The sequence below is a fragment of the Notothenia rossii genome (assembly GCF_949606895.1).
Source record: "Notothenia rossii genome assembly, contig: scaffold_108, whole genome shotgun sequence".
Taxonomy (NCBI): Eukaryota; Metazoa; Chordata; class Actinopteri; order Perciformes; family Nototheniidae; genus Notothenia; species Notothenia rossii.
Window position 1 is genome coordinate 108,622 of NW_027640080.1, and position 22,288 is coordinate 130,909.

At 44.2% G+C, this 22,288-nt stretch overlaps 1 protein-coding gene across 1 annotated transcript in view; it reads left to right on the plus strand.

Moving 5' to 3' along the window:
• Positions 1–889: 889 nt before the first annotated feature.
• The window catches only part of LOC307027117 (RNA binding protein fox-1 homolog 1-like), a gene marked incomplete at both ends in the record, with an annotated part of 52,056 nt that continues 30,657 nt past the window's right edge, over positions 890–22,288 (plus strand). Inside the window, 6 exon segments of the mRNA XM_079695310.1 lie at positions 890–979; positions 1,088–1,282; positions 5,489–5,635; positions 5,795–5,848; positions 7,736–7,828; positions 16,764–16,824. Of these exon segments, the coding sequence (XP_079551436.1) occupies positions 890–979; positions 1,088–1,282; positions 5,489–5,635; positions 5,795–5,848; positions 7,736–7,828; positions 16,764–16,824 (640 nt within the window).

The following is a 22,288-nucleotide window of genomic DNA, read 5'->3' on the forward strand; positions in this document are numbered from 1 at the left end:
TCACTGACGAGCCCCAACGTTTGGGCGGACAGGACAACCAGCAAGGAAATGCCCCAATTTCCCACAATACAGGCACTCTCCAGACCTCTGACGTCGAAGGCGCTCCTCAGGAGATAGTCAGGCTCGTCCCAACTGCATTGCTTCCTCCTTAGCTGAGGTGAGGTGAGGTGGCGAGGTGAAGCCAGACGGTCTGGATACAGAGGGAGCATAATTGGATGAGTTGTTTAACTTACTAGGCAGAGAAAAAGGAGAACGCAGCGTTTGCTCTGCACGGCATTCCCGTAGCCGGCTGTCGAGACGAGACACCAAGGAGATTGGAGGTCAGCAGGCTCATCTCTTGCAGCCAGCTCATCCTTCAGTTGATCCTTCAACCCCCTAACAAACACTGCCTCGTCCCATCGGGCCTCTGCCGCCAGTGTGCAAAATCGATAGATTAATCTGCAACGGTTCGAGTCCCCTGTTGCAAATTTAGCAGACGGTTTGCAGCTGAGCCAGGGTAGTCGGGGTGATCAAAAACAGTGGACAAATGTTTAGAAAAAAAGAGTGTCGTAATCCACAGAAGAACTCAATGCTTCGGCCCAGGTTAATGCTTTGCCACGAAGCATAGTTAACACATAGTTAATTTTAGTCACATCAGAAGAAAAGGACAAGGGGCGCTGGCGAAATACCTTGTTGCATTGAAAAATAAATCCTCTGCATTTTTCCACCTCTCCGTGGAAGGCTCTGGGTCGGAGATGGGGAAATCCCGACATGGAGTGGATTCCTGAAGGAGATTGGAGGGTGGAGGAATTGCAGCAGAAGACGTCAGGGTTGAAATATGGGCTGCAAGATTTGTGATGTGATGTGGCATGGACTGATTGCTGTCAACTAAAGCTCTGATTAGCTGCTCATGTTGACCCAGAAGGTTTCCCTGATGAGACAGGGCGTGCTGAACAGCGGAGTGATCCGATCCAGTGTCAGAGAGGTTCATGACCAGTTCGTACTGTTAAGCTCTCCGAGAGGAGACTGAACTTTATTAAGCAAAAGGCTTTATTTCCCAAACCGGTTATACTGAACAGCTGAAGGAATAGGTATTCACAATGTCCAGGGCCAGGGAGTTTCTCCGGAGGTGGAGCGGAGGTCTGAAGCCAGGGATCCAGAGTTTGCAAGAGCGAGCAGGCTGGAGCAGGTGTGCGGAGATGCACGGAGTAACACAGGCGAGGTGAGCCGGGGATCCATAGCTGACAAGAGCAAGCAGGCTGGGGCAGGTGTGCGTGGAAGCAAGGAGGAACACAGTCGAGGGGTTGGTGGCCGGACGTGGCAGGCAGAGGAGTAGGCAGATGGATTCTGAACAGAGAGAGAATAAGTTGAGGATTTACAGGAACACTGAGATTAAGTTTTGCTAAGAGCTAAATACCAAGACGTATTACCACTGTGGTGAGACAACGAACTGGTGAATACTGGATGACGAAAACCGGGTATTTAAGCAAGTGAAGGTAGTAAGTAAGTAGATGAATCAGAGTGACGAGCAACAGCTGAGGGGATGAGTTGGCAGGAATCGAAAGTAGGTCAGCCACGCCCAGCCAGGAAGACAGACACACAGACAGACAAACAAACACAAAAAAACACAAAAAAAGGGGAACAGAAGGAGGAAGCACTGTAGATCCTCACACAAACAGCGTATACAAATGCACACCAATACAATTTGGTGAGCAAACAAATGTATGATAACAATGTGTTTTCTGCATTGCAAATGTCTTGAAAAAGTGAAAATAAAATTAGAAAGGGATTGCAACAAATTATAAATAGTTGTGAATGGACTGATTTGCCACTATTTACGTATTGTGGCTGGAGGTGGAAAGTCTATCTCTCTCAGTAATGTGAGTGTGTGTGTGTGTGTGTGTGTGTGTGTGTGTGTGTGTGTGTGTGTGTATGTGTGTGTGTGTGTGTGTGTGTATGTGTGTGTGTGTGTGTGTGTGTGTGCGTGTGTGTGTGAGTGTGTGTGTGTGTGTGTGTGTGTGTGTGTGTGTGTGTGTGTGTGTGTGTGTGTGTGTGTGTGTGTGTGTGTGTGTGTGTGTGTGTGTGTGTGTGTGTGTGTGTGTGTGTGCTATGTATCCAAGAAGAATTACCTCATCTTGTCAGTGTTTATTGAGCAACGTTAACCTCATTGTGAGCCCCACATGTGTGCAGTAAAAGAAAAGGGGGGTGGTAGAGGGGGAAGAACAGGATTTTTATGAAGTTGCAATCAAACCTGCCTTGTTTATATGTTCAAGTTCATCCAGACACGATGAGTCGCCCATCGTTGAAAACAAAGAGGAGATAAGGGGGAGAGGGGAGCAAAGCGTGAGGGGAAAGAAAGTAATGAGCAATCCTTTTTTTGGCATCTGATACTCTCCTTAGAACATTTTATTTTTGCCCTTCCTGGTGTTATTATAGATCTGCATAATTCCACAGTGAGGGAATGCAATGGAATAATTGCCATTGGATGCAATTTATACATTGCTGAGACATTCTCCCCAAAGAATCAGCCACTTTCCTTTTGGACCAAAAATCTCAACTTTTCACACATACAGTACCTTGATTTAATGGGCAGATCACCGTGACATTGCTGAAAACCTTCATGCTTCATAAGGGACATCTGAAATATTTTTCCAGCTGGTTTTGGATCTGAAGTGATGTCCCTCGGTCAGTCACCCTATGGGTCCAGGCTGAATTATGGTAACTGGTTTGCCGTGGTTACTAAAGATATGCATGGTAACCAGATAAATCCCTTTTTTTTGGCCATTTTTCTCACTTTTCATCTCGTCTGAAGCCTTCGCTTCCCCAATCAAACATCTCAACAGCTACAGAAGGGATTGCAACATTGTCAAAATGTCACTTTGTCCAAATTAACATATTGAACTCAAAGGAGAATACTTCTGTACTTTTTATTATTCTCAAATGGGCCATTGTGCAGAATGAGTAATTCACTTTTTGTAATTTATTACAAATAATAATAATACATTGTATTTATCTAAGGCTTTATCGGGTGCTCAAAGACACTTTACAGAGGTAAACAAATACGATGTAATTTGTTAGTATTTAATACCATGGTATTCATACTTTTACTTAAGTATAGGATCTGAGTACTTCTCCCAACACTGCTTATGTATGAATAACATAGCAGTGTTTAAGTGCTTTTTAGCAAGGCTGATTTCCATGTGCTATTTGGTTTCCTTTCTGATTTCCTCCCTTACTTCTGTTTCGTAAAACTGGTTCTAGAGATAAAACACATGTCCATTGTTCTCCAGATTACATTTCATTGTCTCTTGTGAGAACCTGATGTTAGAAATCATCTTTGTTTGATAACTCCAGCAAACCTGCTATATTCAGCCTCGATTCACCTCATGTTTCGGATTTCTGGTGCCAAAAAGATGAGATGCTGTTGGTTTTATTTCTGCGTTGCAAGTGCAGGCGGACGTCGCTGCACAGATGGTGATCACTGCAGTGTGTGTGCACTCCATATGTGCCGGTGTATACCTGGGCATTGCATGGAAGACTTGCAGTCTGCTGACCTTATGCTGCTTATTTTCAAGTGAACACACCCACACAAACACACACACACACACACACACACACACACACACACACACACACACACACACACACACACACACACACACACACACACACACACACACACACACACACACACACACACACACACACACACACACACACACACACACACAGAGAGTATTTTTAGCCGGCCTGAAGCCTGGGATTGTTCGTGAGCGAAAAGAAAAAAAAGACAGGAGATTTGGAAACCATTGTCTTTAGGTATTTTACACGTTGCAAAAGCAGCAGACTCCATCTTCACCAGAATCATTATTCAGACTAAACAACAATAGAAAGACAACCATTAGACATCCCCCCCCCCCCCCCCCCTCCGTCCAGTTATACCACAGTTTAGGTGTTTTGACTGTCAGGTGTTGCTTCTAAAATATTTAGGCCAGTTTTGGGTGTTTTGTATAGGATTACTTTATAACCAATTTAATATTGTATGTTAATCAATGAACAAGACTAGTTTGTTCCGAAGCCAGCAACACACGCAGACACATGTTTTAACACACACGCTTGAATTTACCAGGAGACTGAAGTCCTCTCATGTGTGTATCAGCCATTGATATCCCTCACACTGAGAGCTAAAGGACAAACAGACTGCTGCTGACACTGAGGATGTTTTGTTTTTGTGTGTTTGCATATTTAACTAACTTCAGATTATTTTCGTCTCATGCACCAAATATAACTCCTTCATCATTTATGGGCTCTAAGGATCCATGAGGTTTCATAATGTGTTTGTGCTGAAGTGTTTAATAAGAGAACCAATCTGATATTAAAGAGAAATGTGTTTTATAAATGTGTGAAAATTGCATGTGCTTTCAAACCTCCCCCTTGTTTCAAATTGCAACCTGCAATCAGAGTTACGTACGTAAGCACGGTTCTCTGAATTTCAGATGAGGGTATTACATGGTTTTCTGTGGCAGTCAGTATGAATGAAAGAGTGGTGCTCTTAAACATTCATGTTCTTTAGCAGAGTGTTAAAGCCTAATCCACAGATTTTCCATAGATTATTTTCTGATCTAGAATACAGAATCTCTTGTTTTTATCGAGAAAAATATAACACCATTGACTATGTGAGAAAAGTGGTTTTGGTGTGAGGTTACTTATTGAGTTCACCTTTAGGGCCAAGCAGCAGAAATTAGCCTGAATACATTCAAAATGGTTCACCCTCTGGGGAGCATTGTGCTCTGTACATGTTATCACAATCTGCTCATCAGATATTTGCTATGTGGAAGTTTTAAGTTGGCCTGATGCTGGAAAAAAGGTCAGGATCATCTCTTGTAAATCATGAGTAACTATTTGGGTCACATGCATGGGCAGGGTTAGACTTCTGGAAGAGGTCTCTATGGCTTATGTGATGAGAGGTGGCTGACCTGATAGATCATCCAGTCAGAGTCCAACGTAGATCTCTGAGTGGTGTAATCTGCTTTAGTGTAAGAAATCATCATGCAATAACAGTTTTAGGGAACGCTTTAGGGCGTCCGGTCGCTTGCTCAAGGGCACCATGGCCCGGGAGGGGGGACCTAAATACTCCATATTTAGGTCTGTTCGGGGACTTGAACCGGTGACCCTACGGCTCACAGTCGAAGGCCCTACTGACATAAACACTAATTGTAAGTGAAAATAATAAATACATTTTCAAAAATGTGAATAAGGGAAGCAGCTTTCAATCTGCTCAATGGGACACATTCCCACTGACACAAGGTAAAAAAGAAAAATTGAATTAGGACTGAAACATCTGCTGAAACACAAAGTCAGCTCCTACCTGTGAACAAATAACTGAAGTTCAATGTTAGATTATTATAAAATATACATGCTATTTTCTTGTCAGATAAACTACAAAGATACTGGAAGGGCCATCGTACATGTTTCCTTTCCTTCATTGTCCTTTGTTCTGTGTTCCCAGCAGACAGATGAAGCCGCTCAGACAGACAGTCAGCCTTCATCACAGACAGTCCCTGAAAGCTCCGACAGCAAGGCCCAGCCCAAGAGACTGCATGTATCCAACATCCCCTTCAGGTTCAGAGACCCAGACCTCAGGCAAATGTTCGGCGTGAGTACTGAATGAAATTCATTCAATGTTAATGTTGATGTTTTACATTTGTATTCAAACAAAAAACAGAAATAAAAAATGGTTGGGTTTAAATGTTCTGTTGGACCACAACAATATAAATCAATCACTGAGAGTTTTTTCTATTGTTTGTCTTCACAGCAATTTGGCAAAATCTTAGATGTGGAAATCATCTTCAACGAGCGAGGTTCTAAGGTACATGGTGTTTTTTGTGTTAGCATGTTTAAAAATGATTTTGTTGTGGTCCAGAATAATTGGCACAGCGAAGTAACACTGTTGGCTCTGATTCTTTGTGTTAGCTCAAATGTTCTTTATAATTCTCTATAAAAAACCTCACTTTTTAAACCCAAAAGCTAATATTAGTGTTGAGTAGTGTTTTATTGAAATATCCTCCTTAGAAGAAATTCCTTCTTTCATAGACTTATGTCTGTCACTTCCTTTCAGAATATTATATATGTTTTTATGTTCATATCTTGTGTGCTATACGTTTGATTATCAGTGTCATCTTTTGTATTATCTTTGCTGATGCCATGCCATTATTTTTGGTGCATTTGATTTACTCTCTTGTACTTCTTTAGACAAATCTTTTTTCCCAACTACATTGCCAACATGGGAATATTGCAGTGTATAATTTATATTTATCTACATTATGCAATAATCATAGACCTCTGCTATGAAAGCAGACATGTATGCATGTTATTAACCACTTGAGACGGGACAGTGCAGTTAATGAAAGGGGAAACAGATTGTGAGGCTTCAGTTCGAATCACTAACCATTGTGAATAAAATGTCTTACAGACAGTATTCCATTTTTCATTGTTCGCTTATACATTTTTACTGACTTATGTTCTATATGAATTAAAATGGCCGTTCACAAGGTTTTAGCTCCCAACAGCCATGGTCAACCATTGCAACAAAAACGACAGGCTGTCAAGCTTTGCATTTCTGAATATGACAAAGCAGTGTATGGGGCTCTAGTGAGAGCGATAATACATATCAAAGTTGGGAGGGTTGTATCTTCTAATCACCTGCAAGGAATGGTTTGCCTGGGGTGTTATACTAGCTGCAGTATGCAATGCAATGTTAGCATTAGTAAAACCCCATTCCAGACTTGAACATCCACTGCATACACAGTATACACTTACAGAGTTTGAGCTTGCGTCTGCAAACATAGACCACAAAAACAACAAACAAACTTGATATGTTCCCTAGAACACTCAGGTTTAGCCTCATTCTTTTAGCATGCTATCATTTTTGTAGCACTTGGGTGCAAATTGAAAACCCATTAGAAAGGTTACCACTTTAAAAGGATCCAGCCAACTACTCAAAGTTAAATTACGGCCAACAAAATCAATGTTCTCTGACTAAGAATGGCAATACTGATGTCGCACCCGTACAACCAGAAATCGTATGTAACCATGTCGTCTACAGGTATATATTGGTGCAGGACTTAGTCCTGAAACCCATAAGTGAGTCAGCATTTGAACACTTTCATTTTCATTTGGTCAGATGTCTGAAATAATATCTGTGGTTAAAACACGCTTTAGAGATATTCATTATTTGTCCATAAATTATGTCATTAAATACACCATTTGTGAATGAACCAAGCTTAGCAGAGGTGATAAGGTCGTAGACTGTCTATAGCCTTAATTATGACTTTAATTCTGGCGATTGCATTAATGCTTCAAAAAAAGTATGATTAACGTGTGTTTCTCAGAGATGTTATTTTCTGCAATATTCCAAAGTCCAATGAAAAATTCCATTGCTTTTTGTCTAGGGTCTTGCCTTTCGATGCTAACTTCCTGGTCAGCCTAAAAATGTATGTCATCACTGTACCACTATGTATTAAAGAATCTAAGGGGCAGGGCTTTTTAAAGGGTCTGTCTCCTCTTATCAATGATTTGCATTTTTGCACAGACTTGTAATAATATTGTATATTGATTAATATAGCATTCTGAAGAGATACTTGTGTGATCCACTGTGCTTATTTATTGAATCAGGAGGTTGTTCACTGTAATGACGAGTATCACATGTGAAATATAATGTGCATGTTGTTCTTGCCTCTCTCTGTCCTGCATGCAGGGTTTTGGGTTCGTAACGTTCGAACATAGCGTGGACGCCGACAGGGCCAGAGAGAAATTACACGGAACCGTGGTAGAAGGCCGTAAAATAGAGGTGCATGTTCTCAAATACTTCTTCCTTCTCCCTATCCCCCTTTTCCCTGTGTGTGTGTGTGTGTGTGTGTATGTGTGTGTTTGTGTATTTGTGTGTGAGCGTTTGACTGACGACTGCCACATCCCACTTCAAGCCATCCAAGCCGTATCGCCTCCCTTTCCTTGTGCATTTTCATTTACCAAACACAAATAATATCCACATATTATATAGAACAACATGATGGTATGATTAAGACCTTGCTTGTTTTATTATTAGTTTCTTTACATTTGTTTTCCCTTTTCCTGTTTTCCTTGTTTTTGTACAGCTGAGGCAATTGGCTTGACCAAAGGTTTAAGTCTGAAAGTCGACACGACCAGGAATTAAAAACTTATTTTGGCCAATATTTTCTATGTTTATTGATGAAAGAAGCTTTCCCGCAGAAATCCAATTTTGCTTATCCACGGACAGAGGAAGTACTTAAGAACTTGAGAGACAGGCAAGGTTTACAGATAAATACTGAATCAATCAATCAATCAATCAATCAATCAATCAATCAATCAATCAATCAATCAATCAATCAATCAATGTTTATTTATATAGCCCAATATCACAAATGTTACATTTGTCTCAGTGGACTTCACAGTTTGTAAAGAATATCAGTATGACAATATGACACCCTCTGTCCTTAGACCCTCACATCGTACAAGGGAAAACTTCCAGAGAAAACCCACAGTTTAAAGGGAAAATGGGAGAAACCTCAGGGAGAGCAACAAAAGAGGGATCCCTCTCCCAGGACGGACAGACGTGCAATAGATGCCGTGTGTAAATTGAAAAGATAATACATTTGCAACATAGGTAGTCCAAATGTTTGGAAATTCATGTGTGTATAATAGGAAGATGAATCCACGAGGATATCCATCCAGGACTCAAGATCCAGGACTCGCGATCCATGACACAGGACCGCAGGATCATCCATGACTCCGGATCCCGGCGTATATAGACACCAAAAAGAAAGACATTTGGGGAAGCTGGGTTAATCGGAACATGAGAGTACACAGGTATAGACAGAGAGAAGGAAGAAGTAAGATGTCCCCCGACAAACTAAGCCTATATCAGCAAAAATAGGGGCTGAATCTAATCAGCCCTAACTATAAGCTTTATCAAAAAGGAAGGTCTTAAGCGCACTCTTAAAAACAGATAGGGTGTCTGCCGCGCGAACACAAACTGGAAGCTGATTCCACAAAAGTGGAGCTTGATAAGAAAAGGCTCTGGCTCCCATTGTACTTTTAGAGACTCTAGGAACAACCAACAACCCTGCATTCTTGGAACGCAATGCCCTAGTAGGACAGTAGGGTATAATGAGTGCTTTAAGTTAAGATGGCGCCTGCCCATTAAGGGCTTTGTAGGCGAGAAGAAGAATTTTAAATTCTATCCTGTGTTCTATAGGGAGCCAGTGTAAGGCAGCCAGAACAGGAGTAATGTGGTCCCTTTTCCTAACTCTGGTGAGTACACGAGCTGCAGCATTTTGAATCAGTTGAAGCGACTTGACTGACTTCTTGGTACACCCTGATAATAATGAGTTACAATAATCCAGCCTTGAAGTAACAAATGCATGGACTAGTTTCTCTGCATCGTTTTGAGGCAAGATATGCCTGATTTTTACAATGTTACGTAGATGGAAGTAGGCGGTCCTTGAAATTGATTTTATGTGGGTGTTAAAGGATAAATCCTGATCAAATATAACACCAAGACTCCTTACAGTGTCACTGGAGGCCAAATTAATGCCATCCATAGTTAGTATATCTTTAGATAATTTGTTTCGTAGATTCTTCGGGCCAAGTACAATAACTTCAGTTTTGGTCGTGTTTAACATAAAACATTTTAAGGTCATCCGCGTTTTTAAGTACTTGAGGCAGTTTTGAATTTTATTTAGATGATTAATTTCATCAGGCTTGATTGATAAATATAGTTGAGTATCATCCGCATAACAATGAAAGTTTACAGAATGATTCCTTATAATATTGCCTAACAGAAGCATATATAGTGTGAACAAAATAGGTCCAAGCACTGAGCCCTGTGGCACTCCATGGCTAACTTTGGTTTGCATGGAAGATTCATCGTTGATACGTACAAACTGAGAGCGTTTAGATAGATAGGACCTAAACCAGCCTAAAGCAGTTCCCTGTATGCCAACTAATTGCTCTAGTCTTTGCAATAGGATATCATGGTCGATAGTATCAAATGCAGCACTAAGATCGAGCAAGACAAGAATAGAAACAAGTCCCTTGTCTGAGGCTATTAGAATGTCATTTCTGACTTTAACCAGAGCTGTCTCTGTGCTATGTTGTGTTCTAAAGACAGACTGAAAATCTTCAAATAAATCATAGTTTTTTAAGTAATCACACAGCTGTTTTGCGACTGCTTTCTCAAGAATTTTTGAGAGGAACGGAAGATTAGAAATAGGTCTATAGTTGGCTAAAACCTCTGGATCGAGGTTGTGCTTTTTAAGAAGCGGTTTTATCACTGCTACTTTGAATGATTGTGGAACATAGCCTGATAATAAAGACATATTCACAATATGTAATAAAGAAGTGCTAATTAATGGAAAAACTTCTTTTAACAGCTTAGTTGGAATCGGGTCTAAGATACACGTTGATGGTTTAGAAGAGAGAATCATTGAATTTAATTGTTCAAGGTTTATGGCTGAAAAGCATTATAGTTTACTATCTAGTGTAATATTAGAACTTACGTTTCCGGGAGCTGTTGATAATACTATACTGGTCAAAGGCAAGAGGTCATTGATTTTGTTTCTAAGAGTAACAATTTTATCATTAAAAAAGCACATAAAATCATTACTACTGAGTGCTATGGGAATAGAAGGCTCAGTCGAGCTGTGGCTCTGTCAGCCTTGCGACAGTGCTGAAAAGAAATCTTGCATTATTCTTATTCTCATCTATTAATGAAGAGTAGTAGGCTGCTCTCACTTTACGCAGTGCTTTCTTATATTAATTGAGAGTAATATGCCAAATTAAATGAGAATCTTCAAGTTTAGTGGAACGCCATATCCTTTCAAATTGTCTCGACTTTTGCTTTATTTTGCGGGTTTCGGCATTATGCCATGGAGCTTATCTATGTTGTTTTATTTTCTTATTTTTCAAAGGAGCAACAGAGTCTAATGTTTTTCGCAGCGCATCTGTAGCACTATCAACAACATGATCAATTTAGGGTGGTGTACATTTTGTATAAGTTTCCTCCCTTACATGCTATCAAATTAAGTATTGGTGGAATCTCTTCCTTAAATTTGGCTATAGCACTAACAGATAGGTTTCTGCTGCAGGAGCTTTTGACTAATGCTTTGTAGTCTAGTAACAGTACTTCAAAAGTTACTAAGAAATGGTCGGATGAAGCAGGATTATGCGGTTCGACTAATAGTTGCTCAATTTCAATACAATAAGTCAGAACAAGGTCGAGAGTGTGATTATAGCAGTGGGTTGGTTTATTTATACTCTGACAGAAACCAACAGAATCTAATATAGAGTTAAATGCAACAGTAAGGCTATTTTTATCATCGTCAACATGAATATTAAAGTCACCTACGATAATTACTTTATCTGTTTTAAGTACCAAAGTTGATAAAAACTCAGAGAATTCTGATAAGAATTCTGAATAAGGACCTGGTGCACGGTACACTGTAACAAATAAGATTGGCTGCAAAGTTTTCCAGGTCGGATGCGTAAGACTAAAAACGAGGCTTTCAAAGGAGGTATAATTAAATTTTTGTTTAGTATTGATAAGTGAACTTGAGTCAAAGATTGCTGCAACTCCACCTCCTCGGCCCGTGCCTCGGGCAATATGAGTATTGATATGGCTGGGTGGAGTGGCCTCATTTATGCTGACATATTCTTCATGTCTCAACCAAGTTTCAGTGAGACAGCATCTATTTATATTATAATCTGATATTAAATCATTTACCAATATTGCTTGAGATGCTAGAGATCTTATGTTTAAGAGACCACATTTAATCTTCCTGTTTGACATTGAATGGCTATTTCAATGTCTTTTGTACCTTAAGAAAAATAAGAGCAGACACCACCAGCCTTCAAGCATAACTCTGTCCATTTATCACAGTGCAGTTGCAATCTTCCATATCTTTTATACAAGGCAATATCTGCAACTGTACCTCGAGAAGATGCATCATTCCACTATTTTTGGGTTCCTATCCCATACCTGAATTTGCAGGTCTATATATAGAAACAATTCAAATACCTTCTTTGCAGCTGTAGCAACACAGCCAAAGATCATTCTCCACCATTATTACATAGTGTGTGTATATTGGTCGTCCAAAACGTTACCCATTATGCAATGATTATATTTTGTGAGATTAGGAACCCAGATACCAATATTAGATTGGATCAGTCTCACCCCTAGTACCTATTGATACAATATCTTCATCTATATGGCTGTATATGACCATGAGGTTGGGAATGTAGGTTGAGATGTAAATAAAGAGCTCTCAGCTTCCTTTTCACCATGCAGACCTGTTACAGTGTATCGATCATTTGATCTTCACTTTAAAACCCGACATATTCCTCACTTGAGGTAGTGACTACAGCCAAACATATTAAGCTAACAAATAGCATTCAAAGTTTCTACAGCACCTCCCTTACTGGGAAGCAGGTATCTCAAGCTGAATTAATCATCAAACCATCAGTCTGTGCAAGGTATACCCTACACCCTAATGCTATAGGCCTAAACCCCTTCTACCATTAGAGTCAGTTTTTTCTGCGGCACGCCAGGAGGTAACCTCAAGGCCCTGGTTGAGGGAGTTGCTACCCGAGTGTGTGGAGGACTGTTTTGGTAGCTTTGAGGTCAAGCCTATTTCCCGGCCTGCTAGCCCCATACATGCTAGCTCCCTGCCTGTGTGTTCCATCTAGGGATGGGTATCATTTGAAATGTATCGATTCCGATTCCGATTCCGGTTCTGCTTATCGATTCCGGTTCTTATCGATTCCCCGTTTCGATTCCAAAATTGTAAAAGAAAGAGGTCAAACGTTTAGAGAGCAAAAATATCTTTATTCTTTTAAGCTTTAACTGAAATTTTTATAAATAAAAAATATACATGCAATACAAATGTATTGCACAATAGCTGTGCTTTATTTTAACTGAGCTATGCCTGTGGCAAGCTATTAACAGGCATTACACTGTGCCCTGTCTTTTTCATTTTTTTAGTGTAGTGGAGCCTCACTTTAGAGCGTTTACCGCGACCCATCTTTTGTGTTATGAAGTGACTGAGCAAGTGAACTGTCTACGGGAGGGTGGGGGGAGCCTCGCTGCGGGGAAACTGTGGACCTCTGTCGCCGCAACTTACATGATGCCGTTTAAAAAAAATAAGGGCGGTGCCGGCTGTCAGCGTACCGAGCCGGCCGTCAACGGCACGCTGACGACCGGCCGTTCTGTGATTCTCCAGAACACACAGATGGCCAGTCCGCCCTTACTCTGTATTCCACCGGATCACCGCCGCGCAGACGGACCCGCGGCATAGACGGACCCGGTGGAATACAGGGTCTACCGCGTTTAGGAACCGTTAAGCAGAACCGAAATTGTTTATTTTGTATGGGTACCTGGTACCCGGCATTTTCTTATCGGTTCTCATCTGGAACCGAGTTTCGGTTACCAACCCTAGTTCCATCTGGATTCAACCCCTGGTTCTTCCCCAGTTCCTGCTCCTGTCCAGGAGCCGTTCTCTGGTACTCGTCTGGCTTTTGGAGGTCCACGGAGCCTCCAAAAGGCTCCTAAGAGAAGGAGCCGCAGGTCCAGGCTAGCAGCCCGAGCCCCAAAAGCCACACTTTGTACTCCAGTACCATCCCACACAGCCATGGTTCCGTGTTCCAGTTCCTTACCCAGCGGCCATGGTTCCGGCTCCAGAACCGGCCCACCCAGCCATGGTCCCGGCTCCAGAACCGGCCCACACAGCCATGGTTCCAGACCCAGTTCCGGCCCCAGTTCTGGCCCCAGCGGCCATGGTTCCGGCCCCAGTTCTGGCCCCAGCAGCCATGGTTCCGGCCATGGTTCCGGCTCCAGTTCCGGCCTCAGCAGCCATAGTCCCTCCTCTAGTCGCTCCTCTAGTCCCTTCTCCAGTCCCTTCTCCAGTCCCCTCTCAAGTCCCCTCTCTAGTCCCCTCTCGAGTCTCCTCTCGAGTCTCCTCTCAAGTCCCCTCTCGATTCACGTCTCAAGTCCATACCCAATGTCCTGGTCCGTTGGAGGTTCCGCTGGGGGTCCTGCCAACTCCATGTCCTGTCCCGTTGGGGGCCCCGCCGACTACTCTTCTGCCGGGGGTCCTGCCAACCCTATGTCCTTTGCCGTTGGAGGTCCCGCCAACTACTCTTCTGCCGGGGGTCCTGCCAATCCTATGTCCGTGCCGTTGGAGGTTCCGCTGGAGGTCCTGCCAACTCCATGTCCGTTCCCATTGGGGGTCCCGCTGACCACTCTTCTGCCGGGGGTCCGGCCAACCCTATGTCCTGTCCCGTTGGGGGTCCCGCTGACTACTCTTCTGCCGGGGGTCCTGCCAGCCCTATGTCCTGTGCCGTTGGAGGTTCCGCTGAGGGTCCTGCCAGCTCCATGTCCAGTCCCGTTGGAGGTCCCGCCAATTACTACTCTCCTGCCGGGGGTCCTGCCAATCATATGTCCTGTTCCTCTGGGGGTCCCGCCGACAATTCTTCTGCCGGGGTTCCTGCCAACCCCTTGTCCTGTTCCGTTGGAGGCCCCGCCATCACCTGTCTCGCCGGGGGTCCTGCCAACTCCTGGTCCTCTTCGGTGGGGATCCTGCCGAAGCCTGTCCCACCGGCTCCGGATCCTTCTCGGCCTCCGGAGCTGTCTGGTCTTCGCCCTCGAGCCCGGCCCCCTGAGAGCCGCGGTCTTCACCCTCGAGCCCGGCCAGTTTTGTATGTCTGGTTATGGGTGTTTTTCCTCCTTGTATATTGTCTGGTCCTTCTTCTTTGTTTTTCCCCTGTCGTTAGTTTCCCTGGTGTCTAATTGTCTGATTGTGTTCACCTGTCGCCCTTGTGTTTCTCCTCCCCTGCACGGCTGTTTCTCATCTTGTGATTACCCCTCTCTGTATTTAGTCTTGTCTCTTCCTGTGTTCAGTGTTGGTTCGTTATTTTGTCGTTCCTGTTCCCCTTCATGTTGGTCTCTGTCACCTTTGTATTGGATGCTACCTGGTACCTGTTTTTGGATTCTTGTTTTTGTTTAGCTTTTGTTGAATAAAGCTCACCTTTTGTTTCCTTTTGAAACCAATTTCCTCCTCATTCTGCATTTGGGTCTTAGTTTTCCCCAACCATGACACAATCAGTGTTTGGCTAATCAATCAATATAAAGATTGTTGCCTTGGTGGACCTATATTCATCTCTGACTATTAATCAGACCTACTAATTGATCTATCAGAAGCTATTGAGTATAACTGGATCGGCAGGGTCTTACTTGTACTAACTTCTGGAGAACCAGGTTCAATCGACTGCTGTTTTAAGGCAGACAATGTTGTAAATCTGTTAAAGCAATCCCGTAGGATCTGGTATCTGTAATGAGGTGTGGCCCTACCTAGGCGTGAGTGTTCAATCATACCTTAAAGCAGAACTTGATTTAACCTGGTTCCCCAGAAGTTAGTAGAGGTAAGACCTTGCTGATCCAGGTGGAAACTTGCATAGACTCAATAGCTTCTGATAGGTCAATTAGTAGGTCTGAATAATATTCTGAGATTAACACAGACCCGCTTACACAACAGGTTCACACAAAGCTAAAGGGTCAGTTATGCTTTCAGAGACCGGCTGACAGCTTTTACTGAGAGAGGTGAAAGAGACGTTTGTGCAGTGGAATGATTGTAAAGTTTTCTTGGCCACATGAGTAAGATGCTGCTTATTCCTTTCTCACCCCCTCCTCCCCCACCATACTTCTAACGGTAGCTTGTTTAGGGCCCCATCCAACACAGTTAAATCGGTAACAGTACACAAACAAGTGTGCGGGGCCAAGAGGTTTGGGAATGGTAAGTGTGGGCCAACGAGCCGTTCTGCCAGCATTTCCTCTCTCTTCCTCTCTCTTTGGAACGTTTGCAATGCTGAAACTCACATGACATTTATTTTTGAATTGTGGTTGAGTTGATGCTGTATATTGACATACATATGTTCTTGCGTGTCGGCGTGAGTGCCCATTCACTAAGTGTTCTTCTGAAGCTGCGTGTGCGAGCAATACTGACTGAGATTTGACTTTGTTTGCACATCTATCTGAGATTGTTGGAAACCCATTTATTCATTTATTTTCCTTTACTTTGGAAGGCAATGGACCCTCATTTTATTTTTCCCCGTTAGCTGTTGTTTGAATTTGGAATGATTTGATTGGTTGATTGACTTATTTATTTGAGTACATCTATTTCTTTGGTTGTTTTGATCTTAATATTGATTCTTGCAATCACTTAGAGAGACTGTTGTCTGAGTGTGAATGCTCCGTGTTGCTTTGGTCACAACAGTTCTTCTCACCACTTGAGGTTGACTGGATGTTGCGTAATGCTCCCAACATATTGCCTTCTCCCCTCCCCCAATGACATTTTCTTTGTCCGTTTTTTTCTCCTTCTCCCCCGCCCCCAACACATGAATCTTTGGGTTTAAAAAATGTCATTTTGCTAAGTGCATCTGTTGTTTCTTTACTTTTGTCTGTAAGTTATTGTAATCTCACTACATTTGGGGAGAGCATGCCGGTAATATGTCAGAAAAATAAAACCTATGCAAATTAGATAGATAACTGATTCGTTTTGAATGTGTGATCAAGTGTTTCTGAATGCAATTCTGAAAACATACAAATGATATTCTTTGTTTACAACATTGGGCCTATCTATGCATGCGGATTTATTGTAGCACTTACTGGTAACTCATAAGTATCATAACTCATGGACCTGTTTTATCTACCGTAGGTCAACAATGCAACAGCCCGGGTAATGACAAATAAGAAGACTGTCAACCCATATGCAAATGGTAAGGTCAAATCAGATTCTACAGCTAAATAAAGTCCAGAAATGAACCCAAAGCTCATGGTAAAAAAGGGTGAAGACTGGGTAGGGGTCAGGATGTGATCAAGGCTTTTGACCCATACAAACTTACAGAGCTTTAACTGGGACTATGAACTAAAAACCTACTGAAGCAGCATTTTTTTTTTTTAGCATTTATGTCTTCACTATCCAAGTTCGAACATAATTATTTAAAGGATAATTTTTATCTAAACATCAAGAAAGCCACTTCAACAAGTTTGAAGATGATGTAGATTTTACGAGTCATATAATAAGGTTATTTACATCCCCACCAGAAGAAAAATATAACATTTTTCAAGGGTGTAAATATTTTATATACATACACTGTATGAATGCATGCAATGCTTTGTCTCGAAAGACCACAGTAAAAAGTGTTCAGTCAATCACATAAGATGATCGGAAAGTACATCTAACCAGTTAACCAGTTAAGCCCGAGCCTGTTTTTCAGGCCTCACGCTCGAAAATGACATTCCCAGAACAAATTACTATAACTTCACTTCTAAAAGGGGTATAAATGGTTAATATTGTCTGATAGCTGAGTTTCTTCCCGTTAAGTGGGTATAGCACATTCATAGTTTGTTAAAGGTTAAGAAGCCCTCAGACGTTGTTTCTTGCAAGATGTTGCGTTTTGCCCCAGGAAAAAAACTCACTAGGCCATCAGGGTGGGTGGAGGGGGTCAGGAGGATGGGATTTTGGGCTGACAGCCGAGGAGCACAGTGGAGGACCCGGAAGGGATCTCGGGCGGATGGCCCGGGGGCAAGGCAGAGTCCAAGGTGGGGCGAAGGCCACAGCGGGCGAACTCAGGGGGCCAAGCATGAGGGCGAAGGTAGCGGCAGGAAGAGTGAGCGAGCCGGGCCCGAGGGCGAAGATCGCGGCACTCAGGAGGCCGGGCTCGAGGGCGAAGACCGTGGCTCTCAGGGGGTTGGGCTCGAGGGCGAAGAATGCGGCTCTCAGGGGGCCGGGCTCGAGGTCGAAGACCAGACATCTCCGGAGGCCGCGCAGGACCCGGTGTCGGCCGAACAGGAACCGGAGCCGGTGGGACAGGCTTCGGCAGGATCCCCCACGGAAATTGACCAGGAGTTGGCAGGACCCCGGGCGAGACAGGTGATGGCGGGGCCTCCAAAGGAACAGGACAAGGGGTTGGCAGGATCCCCGGCTGAAGAGTTGTCGGCGGGAACCCCAACAGGACAGGACATAGGATTGGCAGGACCCCCGGCAGGAGAGTAGTCGGCGGGACCCCCAACGGGACAGGACATAGGATTGGCAGGACCCCCGGCAGGAGAGTAGTCGGCGGGACCTCCAATGGGACTGGACATGGAGCTGGCAGGACCCCCAGCGGAACTTCCAACAGAATAGGACATAGGGTTGGCAGGACCCCCGGCAGAAGAGTAGTCGGCGGGACCCCTAACGGGACAGGACATGGAGTTGGCAGGACCCCCAGCGGAACCTCCAACGGCACTTCAGTAGGGACTTGAGTTGGGACTTAAGTAGGGACTTGAGTAGGGACTGGAGAGGGAACTCGAGAGGGGACTCGAGAGGGGACTCGAGAGAGGACTTGAGAGGGGACTTGAGAAGAAACTGGAGAGGGGACTCGAGAGGGAACTTGAGATGGGACTAGAGTTGGGTCTTGAGAAGGGACTAGAGAACTGACTAAATGAGGAACTGGAGAAGGAACTAGAGATGGGACTAGAGAATGGACTTGAGAAAGGAATTGAGTAGGGACTAGATATGGGACTATGGCAGCTGGGGCCAAAGCTGGGTCTAGAACCATGGCCGCTGGGGCCGGAACTGGGGCCGGGGCCATGGCTGCCGGAGCCAGAACTGGGTCTGGAACCATCGCTGCTGGGGCCAGAACCATGGCTGCTGTGGCCGGAACCAGGGCCGGAACCATGACCGCTGGGGCCAGAACTGGGTCTGGGACCATGGCTTCTGGGGCCGGAACTGGTTCTGGAACCATGGCTGCTGGGGCCAGAACTGGGGCCGGAACCATGGCTGCTGGGGCCAGAACTTGGGCCGGAACTATGGCTCTTGGGGCTCGGGCTGCTAGCCTGGCCTTGCGACTCCTTCTTTTAGGAGCCGTTTGGAGGCTTTGTGGACCTCCAAAAGCAAGACGAGTTCCAGAGAACGGCTCCTGGACAGGAGCAGGAGCTGGGGCAGAAGCAAGTGTTGACTCCAAACAGACCACACCGATGCATGTGGTTTCATAAAAGGAATTGGAAGGCAGAGAGCTAGCATCAGGCAGGGGATAACACACCGAGAGGAACTCCAAAATCCAGACAGGTGTGAATCTCACCAATCTCACCTGTTGCAAAAACAGGCTGTGTCTGACTCAGACTTGTGAATTCTCGCTTACGATGACTTGGACTCGGACTCATGAATTTTCCCCCCCACGATGACTCGGACTCGACTTGTACATCGACGCTCCGACTTGGACTCGAGTACGTTTTGTCTGGAGTCTGATGTCCTCTATCCTGGCGTGTGCACATGCGAGGCGAGTTCACGTACTGGGCCCCGCTATTCCAGTCTATAGATGTCTCAGACACACCCCGCATCCTGCTGTATGCTTTCACACATTCTGCTTCCACATTGGAGAAGAGCAGCGCAAAATGCTCGTTATGGAAATAATATTGAAGAGAAGGCTCCGTAACACATTACTCTAAGGATCGAGTTCAGACATATAGGCTGTCTTGAACACTATCATCAGAGTGACGTGATCTAATCAATAAATAAAGAATCAGCCGATAATACAAAAGCACATGCTACCTAACATTAGTGCTGGGGGGAAATGATTATTTTGAAAACGATTAATCGAGCGATTATTTCATTGATTAGTCGACTAATCTAACGATTATTTTTCTGTTGTTCGATTTATAAAAAACATACAAATATAATCACTTCTCTAAAAGGTAACTCATTTTAAATATAGTTAGACATATTAAAGGTAATTTACAATAATAATAATAATAATAATAATAATATTAATATTATTAATAAGCTTTATATTTGTATAGTACTATTACAAAAATTGTAGCCAAACTTGCTTCAATAGACAGATTAGTATAACATGACAGGATAAAAGCAATGTAGAAGAGCAGCCACATTTCAACACATATATCCACGAAGATTAATACATCAAGACTTGTGACTCAGACTTGGACTCAGACTCGAACACAGGTAATGTTGACTCGGACTCGACTCGGACACTCCTTAGGTGACTCAGACTTGGGCTCGGGGTCGAACACAGGTAATGATGACTCGACTCTGACTCGACTCTGACTCGACTCGGACGCTCCTTGGGTGACTCGGACTTGGACTTGGACTCGACTACGACTCCCCTAGGTGACTCAGACTTGGACTCGGACTCGAAGAGTGGTGACTCGAGAGTGACTTGGACTTGTGAATTGGTGACTTGACTACAACACTGATCTGTTGTGCACTCTCGGGATAGGGAAAATGGGCTTTGCTCCATGTACTTCCTGGTTCCCAAGAAGACAGAATAATTCAGACCCATTCTTTTGTATTGTATATGTTTCTGTATTGTACAACATTGTACAATACAGGGACATATACAATGCAAATTAAAGTCCATTAATTGGACATGAAGCAGGCTACAATAAATCACTTGACAAGGCAGGAAAGGTGTTCCAAATGTCAGAGAAAGTGTCTTAAATAGGGAATGAGTGCATCACTGGACGGACTAAGGACCTCCAGCATGTCTCCCTAACATGTGCACTTGCCCCTGGTAATGCTGAAAGGGGGTGGATTTTGTGGTGCTTTGATGCCCGCCCCTCAGCATCCAAATGTGGCCTTCTTATTGGCACCACCACCACCACACATCCATAACCATGTGCACCATGACGGCCCTGGGACCCGCACTTAAGCATCCCCCTTCGGACTAAACCCCTCCATCCACACCCGCTAGAACCTCATGCCCCTGGTAATACTAAAAGGGGGTGGATTTTGTGGTGCTTTGATGCCCACCCCTCAGCATCCAAATGTGGCCTTCTTATTGGTACCACCACCCCTTCTGGGCCGGAGGTTCACACACTTTCACTTTTTTCCAACCTCCTCTTGCCTTACACCTCCTCCGCCAACACTTGAGCACTCCTCACAGGGTTCAGCACCAAGGAGAGCGCCTCCCTGGTGCTGATTGAAAGTGGCACTTTAGCTGCCCCTGGGAACCTTAAGGTGGGGGTGGGGGGAAACAGAGTTTTTTTCCAGAGTCTCCACTCTCATCATCCGGTACCAACTGAAATGTAATTTGTGTGCAAGTGTTGGTGTTTTTTACAAGTAGGACCAAGTATTTAATTATAACAATATATTTATTCAAATGTTAACAAAATAAATAGAGTATACACAGTATACATAGTCCCAAGATCAATGGTGGCCCAGGGTCTTATTTAGGGAACTCATTTTGAGCGTGCACTTGGCCAAACAGGTTGAGTCTATGGCTTCTGCCCCCTCCTCAGAACTGTCACTGTCTGGCTCACTGTCTTCAGTCCCCTCTGAGTCAGAGTCGTCAACCGGTACCGATGCCGTCTCTGCCTTCCGATTCCACTCCCGCTCCCGCTCCAACGACCCATCAGGTAACTCATCCTTGTCTCACGTAGACGAGGGATTGCTGGAGTCGCAGGGGATGGGTGCAAGGCTGCTGCTGATGCTGCTCTCAGCCCCTGAGCCCTCTTCGAAGGTATCCCCATCTGATGATGGTAAACCTGTGGCTTCTGCTGCTGCTACTTCTTTTATTTGCACCTCATGCGCCGCAACCACTGAGTCCCTGAACATGGTGCGGATGCGCAATGCCTCCTGTATTCCTGGCATATTTATGTAGAATCTATCAGCCGTGGATGTGTCGTGGCACATAAACCTGGCGAGAATTGCACTGCTTGCTGGATCGTGGTACTGCTTGATCTGTAAAGAACAAGCCCAATTAGTTACAGGTAAATGTTCACATGCAACCCCCCCACAACAGACAATAGTGTGTATTCAACTCATATTGTCACAGAGGGCAGTGCGCAGGACGGTGTAGGTCAGGGGTGGCCAACCCGCGGCTCTCGATCCGCATGCGGCTCTTTGCCTAGTTTCATGCGGCTCTTCAGTTCATATCGAATTTTATATGTGTGAGTTTGGGGGAGAGACACTGACTCCTGACTAGTGTTGCACGGTGTACCGATACTTGAAAGGTATACCGCGATACCCTGCCGTTAAAAACGTTACTATTCCTCCGTTTCATTAGTATGGTACTTTAAGAATGACGGGGGAAAGTACTCCGGTGAGAAAGCGCTGTTTTAATAAGAGGCGTGTGTGTTCAGCGCTCTGCTTCCACTCCCTGCACTGCAGCAGCCGTGCCTACAGTCCCGCCCCTCTCAAGCACGCTCTAAGTCCCTCCCCTCTCTCGTGCACGCGCTAGC